This window comes from Clinocottus analis, unplaced genomic scaffold, assembly GCF_023055335.1.
Source record: "Clinocottus analis isolate CAN_PGR_092001 unplaced genomic scaffold, fCliAna1.0.p SCAF_16, whole genome shotgun sequence".
Classification (NCBI taxonomy): Eukaryota; Metazoa; Chordata; class Actinopteri; order Perciformes; family Cottidae; genus Clinocottus; species Clinocottus analis.
This window is the reverse complement of record NW_027175887.1, coordinates 18,180,413-18,190,412: the sequence shown is the minus strand read 5'-3', so window position 1 is coordinate 18,190,412 and position 10,000 is coordinate 18,180,413. Positions and strand designations below refer to the sequence as shown.

The 10,000-nt window shown below is 47.2% G+C and overlaps 2 protein-coding genes across 2 annotated transcripts in view; both read left to right on the top strand.

The window, feature by feature from the left end:
• The first annotated feature begins 625 nt into the window (after positions 1-625).
• LOC137786280 (myc-associated zinc finger protein) lies at positions 626-6,625 on the top strand. Its single transcript, XM_068578044.1, has 8 exons — positions 626-1,314; positions 2,064-2,202; positions 2,292-2,671; positions 3,038-3,288; positions 3,705-3,768; positions 4,563-4,734; positions 5,314-5,642; positions 5,903-6,625. The coding sequence occupies exons 1-7, from the start codon at positions 1,282-1,284 to the stop codon at positions 5,622-5,624; spliced, it is 1,350 nt and encodes a 449-aa protein (XP_068434145.1). The 5' UTR covers positions 626-1,281; the 3' UTR covers positions 5,625-5,642; positions 5,903-6,625.
• Positions 6,626-7,204: 579 nt separating this feature from the next.
• Positions 7,205-10,000, top strand: part of nlk1 (nemo-like kinase, type 1) — a 12,324-nt gene continuing 9,528 nt past the window's right edge. The window contains exons 1-4 of the mRNA XM_068578037.1: positions 7,205-7,866; positions 8,355-8,787; positions 9,263-9,392; positions 9,476-9,531. Coding sequence (XP_068434138.1) covers positions 8,480-8,787; positions 9,263-9,392; positions 9,476-9,531 — 494 coding nt within the window. The 5' untranslated portion in view covers positions 7,205-7,866; positions 8,355-8,479. The remainder of the gene's footprint in view (positions 7,867-8,354; positions 8,788-9,262; positions 9,393-9,475; positions 9,532-10,000) is intronic.

Below are 10,000 nucleotides of genomic sequence, written 5' to 3'. Positions count from 1 at the left end.
AATAACTAGATCTGACATTGATTTTTTGAATGGAGTTTGGTGAAACCCAGTAAAATGGACGTGGGGTGAGAATACAGCAGTTCTAACGTGTACTTTAGTGGTAGGAAATAATTAAAAAGCTAAAGCACTTTAATACAACACTTTGGGGTATTTAAGGAATACCGAATTCATAAGTGCTTCTTACTGGATGAAAAACGATCATTGGAATCGCTTCTTGTGGTTATTATAATGAACTTAAGGCGAGTATTCGTGACATTTGACATTTTCTTGAATAGAGTTTGGTGAAACCCGCTCGACAATAGACGTCGGGTTAGAATCCAGCTGTTGCACTTGCGCGCGCCGTTCCCTTTAAGGAAGCCTTGTTTTAGCTCAACCCGACACCATTTTAGCGGAGAGAGGTTCCGGTGACAGGACGAACACCGGTTTATTTATTTATTTTTATATATTTTAAACCCTCAGTAGAGGACACGAACGAGCCGAGCGGATTCTCTTTTTTTAAATGTCGGATTTCATTATTTGTCGGCCTAAAGAGAAACGGCAGCGACGGGGGCGAGAAGGGGGACGGCACGAGACGGGGTCCGCGAGGCGGGTGGGCGGCTGGATGCGCGCGCACAAACACTTTCCCTTTAAAGCGGAGAGGGACAGAGTGGGGGTGAAGGAGAGATAAATAAAAAAAGAAAAAAAAGAAAAGGAAGAAAGACGGAGAGGGAGGGAGGGCGCGCGCGAGAGAGGGAGAGAGTTTTTTTCAAAAAAAGAGAAAGATGTCACCCCGTCGATCGAAACACCGAGGCGGAGCCATGGACCGCGGCCGACCGGGAGCTCTCTAGTTGGGGGACGAGCTGTACGCAACGCCGAGGCTTAGGACCCCGACGCTGCGGCCTTTTTTTTCTCCCCTCTCTCCCCCCTTCCTCCCGGAGCTTCTGCACAGCTGCGACTATGCTCCGCGCGACGTCCTGCTCATCTTCCGCATGCACACTATCTCTTGTTTTTTATTTGTTTGCATGCAATTCACCAAATAGTTGTGCTAGTCCAGTGGACATTAAGCAAATTATATTTTTTTAAAACGCACCATTAAAACAAACAAACATGGCCTCAAAAGCGTTTTGGCGCCAACAGACATTAACTCATGACTCATAGAAGCTGAATATCGTCCATTAAAGCCGGACAGGTGCGGAGGACATAGAGGCCTCGTGTTTGGTTCCTCCTCCACCTCCTCTTCATCCTCCTCTTCATCCTCCTCCTCTCCTCCTCCTCCTCCCCGGTGAGCTGCTGGGGTTCAAGATGGACACCTCCTGGAGCAACTTCCTCTTTCAGGTGAGTGATTGATGCTGAGCTGCTTTGTTGTTGTTGTTGTTGTTGTTGTTGTTGTTGTTGTGGGGGGTCACAGGGGGGTCAGGATGGAGCCCCCACTCCCCTCCCAAGAGTGAAAATACTCTGTTGTGGTAAAAACAAGTACTAATACTACAGTATGAATACCATGTTGCAGTACAACTACTAACACCACACAGTGTAAATACTCTGTCACTGGTACTTTTTATTTAGCAGAATACATTTCAAACTGTTGTAATAATGTATATTTTATCATGAGAGTATTAATGTAACTCCTTAACTCATGTATTAATGTGAAAACTATATTATACTGTGGTACTAATACATACTTTTACTGTGGTACTAATACACACTTCGTTCATCTGGAGCTCAATCTGAACTATTAAGAAACAGGATTCATCATAATCCTGATGAATGAATAAATTGATCAACAGACATAAAAACACATGTAGTATTTGTGTATTATTGGTAGTAATATTGGTATTATGAGTACTATTTGTAGTAGTGTTGGTATTCTTTTCATGATTCATATTATTATTTGTAGTAGTACTATTATTATTAGTCGTTGTAGTTTTAGCAGTATTAGTAGTAGTATTGGTATTCAGTCTATGATTTATAGTATTAGTATCAGTAGTACTATTCTTAGTTGTAATATTAGTAGTATTGGTATAATTCTTTTAATGATCAGTAGTAGTACTAGTAGTAGTACTGTGACCTGTACCGTGTGTCCTCAGACTCCGGCGGCTCAGGGTCAGGTGGAGGCGCCGCTGCAGTCCGATCTGCTTCTCTCCGGCTCGGCGCCGCCGGCCGAGCACGTGGGCTCTCCTCCGTCCACCGTGGACACGGCCGCGCTGAGCGAGGACCCGCTTCCTGGTACTGGTTACTTCATGGATGAGATGAACAACGTTAGATATAAATGTGTATATATGTGTTTATAATAAAGGTGAGTCTCTCTCCTCCAGTCAAGCTGCAGGTGAAGCCCGGCCGGCCCGCCCACGTCTGCTCCACCTGCAACAAGGAGTTCAAGAACAGCTACAACCTGCGGCGGCACCAGTCGGTGCACACGGGCATCAAGATGAAGGACCGGGCGGCGCGGGAGAAGGAGGACGGGGGCAAAGCGGGTCGGGTGGAGAAGCAGACCGTCCCGCTGTCGCTGCTCCAGCTCGCTCTGCCTCCTCCTGCTCAGGCTCCGCCCCCCGCACCGGGACCCCTCCCCCAGCACGCCCACCAAGAGGCGCCGCCGCAGATCTCGGTATCCGGCGCCCCGGCTAACGCAACCATGGCCGCGGCGCCGCCGGCCCCCGTCCAGGCGGCGGTGGTGGTGGTGGGCTCCGTGGAGCAGGTGGGTTCTGTTTTATTCAACTTTGACTTCTCTCTCTAGTCCTTCTAGTCACCAACATTACTTTGTCCAGTTTGTACGTCATGGGGCTTTTATTGTGAAAGATACAGAAGATCAGAACAGAAGGATCTGCTCTCTGCCGCCTTTTGTCAACAATAAAGACAGTTAATAAAGTTAGCAGCACCGCTAACGGAGAACCAGGTGTGGTACATGGTGATGCGTTCAGCCTCTGCTATAGTACCATAAACATAATATATTTTATTTAATTATCATTTGAATTGTGTTTTCTGGAGAAAGATAATGAGTAAAAACGTCCTGTGAGTCCTCTTTGAGTTGATGAACCGTGACGCCGCCGCCATCTCCCCACAGAACCCGAACCCTCACCCGAACCCCCACCAGGTGAGGAAGAACCACGCCTGCGAGGCCTGCGGGAAGGCCTTCCGGGACGTGTACCACCTGAACCGCCACCGCCTGTCGCACTCGGACGAGAAGCCGTACTGCTGCCCCGTCTGCCAGCAGCGCTTCAAGAGGAAAGACCGCATGAGCTACCACGTGCGCTCGCACCAGGGCGGCGTGGAGAAACCCTACATCTGTCCTCACTGCGCCAAGGCCTTCTCTCGGTACCAGACTTTAATACAGTTGATGTAGTTAAAACGGTGGCGTTTTCTCTTCAATAGCAACTATTCTCACGGATGAAAACGGTTTAGTTCAGACGTTTGTATTCACCCGGGTTTAATTGTTGAACTTTAAATGTGTTTTTGAGAGGTTTTAAACCTCGTCTGACGGCCTGTCAACAAGATTAGATCGTCCTTTGTTCGTCCCACAGAGGGGACATGTGCAGGTTCACAGCAGGGAAATGGAAAGAGGAAGGGCTTTTATTGTGAAAATCTAAGCTTCCAGTTTCTTTGACCAATGACTTCCTGGTTTCCTCTCTTCTTATTCAACCTTCTGCATGCAGACATGGAGCGTCTTGACTCTAATAAAATGTGTTAATAAGGTGTTAATAAGGTGTTAATAAGACTGTTTCTGTCCTCAGACCGGACCACCTCAACAGCCACGTCCGACAGGTGCACTCTACAGAGCGACCGTTCAAGTGCACGGTAACGTCTTCATCTGTCTGTTTACTGGAGTTCAGCCAATATGGGTTTGTGAATCACATAGAGCATGAAACACTGGATGATGATGATGATGATGATGGTTTTAATGAAGCTGCTTTGTTGTAAACAAATAATAAAATACAAAAATCAAATGATCGATCAGCACTGAAGTGGAAATAAAAACAAATGTTTTTAGATTATTTATGGGATGTATTTTATCTCTCAGGGTCTTCAAAAATATAATATAATAATGACCGAGCCGGGGAAGAGGTTATTATATAAAGAAATAAATCAGATTTTGCATAGTTAGCATGGTTAGACCGGCGAGGGGATGAAGAGACATGTGAAGGCAGCGCATGCACACTTACTATGTCATTATGACTTTTTATCTCATAATTTCAACAAAAAAAAAAAAGTCTTTTTTTTTGGTCATACTTTATTGTGGGGGCGGTCATACTTTTTTTTTTTTTTTGTCATACATGTTTTTTTTGGTCATACTTTTTTTTGTTCATAATTATGATTTATTCATATTTTTTGTCATGATTTTTTTGTGGCAGAAATGGGCATCCATAGTTTACAGTTTTGGACACAAACAGACTTTTTCTTTTGGCTGTGAGACGATGAAGAGATCGGAGAGATATTTAACATATGAGGTTCTACCAGGTCGAGTTCTGTATTCACAGCATCTTAAAAAACAGATCTTTAAATAACCTCAGTCCCTCTCTGCTCACTTAAAACTGAAGTTTCACTTTGTTTTCTGCCTCCTGAAACCATCAATTGCACTCGTTCCTCCACAGACGTGCACGTCGGCGTTCGCCACGCGGGACCGTCTGCGCGCTCACCTCATCCGCCACGAGGAGAAGGTGCCCTGTCACATCTGCGGGAAGCTGCTGTCCGCCGCCTACATCACCGACCACATGAGGGTCCACAACCAGTCGCAGCACCACGCCTGCCACCTCTGCAACCGCAGTAAGGCTTTTATTGTGAAGGAGCGGGGGGCTTTTATTATGAAGGAGCTACGAGAGCTTCCTTTGAGCCGCTCTTCTTTAATGATAACAAATATCTTCTGCTCTATTTGGTCATGGATCAGTTCTAAATAATGCAAAACAAAAAAGTTTTAAAAAGTAGAGGAAAAACTACTCTGCTCATTTACTTTAGTAAAAGTATACATAGAAATACTCTGTAAACTAAAGAGGTAGTGTTGGTTCTAGCGCCCCCTGTGGACTAAAGAGGTAGTGTTGGTTCTAGTGCCCCCTGTGGACTAAAGAGGTAGTGTTGGTTCTAGTGCCCCCTGTGGACTAAAGAGGTAGTGTTGGTTCTAGTGCCCCCTGTGGACTAAAGAGGTAGTGTTGGTTCTAGTGCCCCCTGTGGACTAAAGAGGTAGTGTTGGTTCTAGTGCCCCCTGTGGACTAAAGAGGTAGTGTTGGTTCTAGTGCCCCCTGTGGACTAAAGAGGTAGTGTTGGTTCTAGTGCCCCCTGTGGACTAAAGAGGTAGTGTTGGTTCTAGTGCCCCCTGTGGACTAAAGCGGTAGTGTCTCTTGTTTCCAGGCTTCACCACGCTCACCTACCTGAGGGTTCACGCTCAGAAGCACCACGGTCAGGAGTGGAAGGAGAGTGGCGGTGCGCGCGGCGGCTTCGGCGGGGCGGGTGCCGGCGGCGTGCTGCTGTGCCAGCTGTGCGGCGTGCAGTGCAAGACGGCCACGCAGCTCCAGGGTCACATGGGCACGCACGCCGACCAGGGCGACGCCGCCCCGGACCCATCGAGCGGCGACGCCGCCGCTGCCGTGTCCGGCGCCGCCGCGGTGGTGGGACTGCTGGTGGCGGACTGCTCCGGCATCGGGCCCCCGGCCCACAGTTAGCACGCATCCAACCCAGGGGTGTGTCTGTGTGTCTGTGTGTGTCTGTGTGTGTGTGTGTCTGTGTATCTCTAGTCCGTAAACTTGTTTATCTTGGTCACCATTTTGGTTTCTTTTCTGTTTTGAGTCTCTTTGTCGTGTTTCTTTGTGGCCATTTTAAATCTTTTTGTTGTTGTATTGTGTCTCTTTGTTTATGTTGTCTTCTTGCAGCTGTTTTGTGCGTCTTTGTCGTGTTTCTTTGTGTCAGTTTGATTTACCGGCTTTTTGTCTTCACTCTCCAGATGTTTTCTCGGACTGAGAGACGCCTTTCCGTCCTTTTACCTCCGTCAGCAGGCGGAAACAGCTGAACTCTCTCTCTCTCACACACACACACACACACACACACACACACACACACACACACACACACACACACACACACACACACACTTTGCAAACTGGACCCGACGAGCTGAAGACGGGGAAGAGACGACGAGGAAACCTCAGAGCTCCGTGTGTTTGATTTCCGTGGGTTAGCTAGCGGTTAGCTAGCAGTTAGCGGTCCCTTTTCGCCATCACCTCGTTGTTTTGACTGTCGACTGACTCGCACATCGTCATGATTTTGTAAAGTGTTTTTAGATCATTTATATTCCACCATGTTTGTTTGTTTATGAACTTTTAGCTCCAGTTTGCCTTCAGACTGAAGAGTTAAAACACTTTTATATCTGGAGGAGGCAGACTCTCTCTCTCTCTCTGTCTCTGTCTCTCTCTCTCTCTCTCTCTCTCTCTCTCTCTCTCTCTCTCTCTCTCTCTCTCTCTCTCTCTCTCTCTCTCTCTCTCTCTCCAGTGAACTTTGAGTGATGCCTCCTCTTCTTCATTTGGTCTTTCTCTCTCTCTGGATGATGATTTGTATTTCTTGAAGAAGTTTATTGCCATGTACTTTGTGTACTTTGTGGCCGTGCATATTGATTGTACTTGATGCATAGCGCCTCGTTACTTCTGTATTAAAAAACTACAAAACAAAAGCAGTACAGTTGAAGTGATCTTAACAAGTACTGAGTAACAGATGTGAGGTACTTTTACTGTGTACTTCTGCTTCAATACATTTAGTTTAAATACACAAAACTACTCGCAGCCATACTCAGTACCTGCAGTATTTTTACTTTGTGGTATTACTTACTTTACTTGTACCAAAGTATTTTACCAGTGATGTACTGGTACCTCAGTAAAGGTACTTGTACATCAGTAAAGTCAGACTCCTCCCAGAACAGTGTTTACAGGTACTTGTACCTCCAATAAAGGTATTGTATCACAGTAGAGGTACTTGCGCTTCAGTAAATGTACATACCTCAGTATAGATGCTTGTACTTCAGTAAAGATACTTTTACCTCAGAAGTACTTTTATTTCAGTGAATGTACTTGTACCTCAATAAAATAATACTCCCCCTAGCACAGTGTTCACAAGTACTTGTACTTTTGTAGAGGTACTTGTACCGCCGGCACAGTGTTTACAGGTACTTGTACTTCAGTAGAGGTACTTGTACCTCCAGCACAGTGTTTACAGCCCCTCCCCCACCTGCTCCTCCAGCTCCTCCTCCCGGACCCGCTAGCCAGCTAGCCGCCGTGAACCCGACCGAAGGGGCTTTAAAGCGGACCCCACACCTCCAGAAGACCTGCCGGACGAGCCTGGTTTTCTGGATGAGCCTCCTTCGTGCCTTGATCACGACACAAACGTCCTCGCGTGTCGCTCGTTCGCCGGATTCCTGACGAGATGGCCGGCTAGTGAGCAGCCCAAAGCTAGCCGGCGGCTCGCGGGTCCTGCAGCCGGGAAGCAGCGCCGTTAGCCCGTAGCAAAATCCCTGGTTTTACGGCCTTTTAAAGATCAGTTTCCGCTGCATGTTTTCTTTAATTTAACCGGAATACAGTTTGTTTGTTTCCGAATCAAATTACCACAACAGACGCGTTCTGTTTGAAGTATGTAGGTCACTGTTAACCGACTGGTTAAACTAGTTAGCTAAGCTAGTTAACCCGTTAGCACTAGCAGCTGGTTAGCACTGCAGCTAGCTGGGCTTCTCCTATTTATCCGTCATTTAAAACATTAAGAAACAACAACAACGTGTATTTACCTGCTTGTGGCCGTGAGGATTAACCGACAGCTTCTGTTTCCGAGGTTTTATATTTATCTATTTTAATATTTTGGATATATCTTCGCTAAACTGGGATCCTGCTAAGCTAAGCTAACGGAGCAGCTTCACTAATCCACCAGGTAAGAATGAGATTTTTCATTTATATTAATGTGACATTTAGTAAACATGTTTAAAGGCTCTTATCGTGTTTGTGTTTACATGTGTATTTTGTTATACTCGTCCATCTATTTACTTAAGGTTTTATTTTATATTTTACAGAATAATCAATATTCTTGCTCTTTTTATTAAAAACATGGACTGAAAGTTAATAATTCATTTTCAATCATTATTTACATAATTTTATTTACATCATTATTAATTGTTTTTACTTTTAAAAATAAATACATTTGTGGATATATTCTGATATCTTGGATATAGATCTTCTAAAACAGAATATCTATATCTAAGATATCAGAATATATAAAAGAAAAAAAAAAGATTTATTCTGAGTGGTCTGACAGAGCACTCAGCTTGTTATCGTTGACCCGGCCTGCTGAAGCGTGTGGCGCTCTAACAGGAAGTCCAGACTGTGACGCTGAGTGGTTTCTGTCCCTGCGTTGGCCCTCAGGAGTCTCCGGGGCGATGCCGAGCGTGGAGCCGTGCGTCCTCGTCGCCTAGCCGGCAGCGGCGGCAGCAGCGGCGGCTCGGGGCGAAGCGGACGGTTCCTGTGCTCCCCGCTGAGCGGCGGGAGGGATGGCCTTTCACGGCGCCGGCCGGCAGACCGTCTGTGGGGACTTGTTTCCGGGTTCCGAGCTGGGCCACAAGTACTTCTGCGTCAACTCCTCCTGCGGCGCTCCGTCCACGGGCCTCAGCGCCACCCCGTGCCTCACCGGACCCACCGCCCCGGCCGGGACGCCCCGCCACCCCACGGCGATGGGGGGCAGCGCCGGCGGAGGAGCCGCCGTGCCGCAGCCCTACAGCAACCCGGCCAGCGAGGTGCCGAGCCCGGCGGAGATGGAGCCGGACCGGCCCATCGGATACGGGGCGTTTGGGGTCGTCTGGTGAGAAAGCATTATTATTATTATTATTATTATTATTATTATTATTATTATGTTTATTATAGGGCCATAACGGGACTTTGATGACATAATCTCCTGGTGGCATTCGCCCAACAGCATCTTTAAGTGTGCTGAAGAATTTCTGCACGAACGCAGACGTTATATGGATTTAGTTTGAGTTTAACTGTCACTCAAACACTTATAAATGATGATCAGCAGTATGCAGCACATCAGCTGATCTCAGTTTACTTTCGTCATCGACTAATCTGCCGGTTATTTCCTCGATCGATGGAGCCGTCCCTCTAGAGGACGCCGGGTCAGCTGGTTTTATCTGAAACGTTGAGTTAATTATCATGTGAGACACGGAAAAGCGAGAGAGAAGCAGCGAGTGTTTGATATTAATGCCTCAAAAGATGAATGATTCATTTGGTTGCAACTGAAATCCTGACTGTGTGACTCCTCTCTGGTTCTGGTTCAGGTCCGTCACGGACCCGCGAGACGGTCGCAAAGTGGCTTTGAAGAAGATGCCCAACGTCTTCCAGAACCTGGTGTCCTGTAAGAGAGTCTTCAGAGAGCTGCGGATGCTTTGCTTCTTCAAGCACGACAACGTGAGGACGACACAGAGAGAGAGAGAGGCGTTTGAGGTCCACGGGATACAAGAGAGAATAACGGTTGTCTTCTGTTCTGGCAGGTCTTGTCAGCGTTGGACATTCTGCAGCCGCCACAGATCGACTGCTTTGAGGAAATGTATCTTTTCTGTTTGACGTGAGAACAATCGAAGGGTCAGACGTCAGGATCACGTCCTGGTTTCATCCAGCTTCTGGTTGTGATGAGTGGTTTAGCATTAAAGGGTTAAATATTAGACTTGTCATTAATCTCACATTTACTTGCTCGCTTCCTCTGACCCAGTTTCTCTTCTTTTAATCGTTCACTTCATTTAGCCTGCGGTCTAAATCCAGCTCGTCAGCAGAGAGTTCCTCTTTGTCCTGTTGACACTCGACCCGCCACTGGAACAGTGTGGGCGGGGCTCTGTCTGCGTGTGGGCGGGGCTCTGTCTGCGTGTGGGCGGGACTGTCTGCGTGTGGGCGGGGCTCTGTCTGCGTGTGGGCGGGGCTCTGTCTGCGTGTGGGCGGGACTCTGTCTGCATGTGGGCGGGGCTCTGTCTGCATGTGGGCGGGTCTCTTGTTTCTATGTGGGCGGAGCTTCGTCCTCATGT

Coding starts and splice junctions, on each gene's coding strand:
- LOC137786280 (XM_068578044.1), top strand. CDS start 1,282: ATGGACACCTCCTGGAGCAACTTCCTCTTTCAG. Junction 2,203..2,291: donor GAGCGAGGACCCGCTTCCTG/GTACTGGTTACT, acceptor TCTCTCCTCCAG/TCAAGCTGCAGGTGAAGCCC. Junction 2,672..3,037: donor TGGTGGGCTCCGTGGAGCAG/GTGGGTTCTGTT, acceptor ATCTCCCCACAG/AACCCGAACCCTCACCCGAA.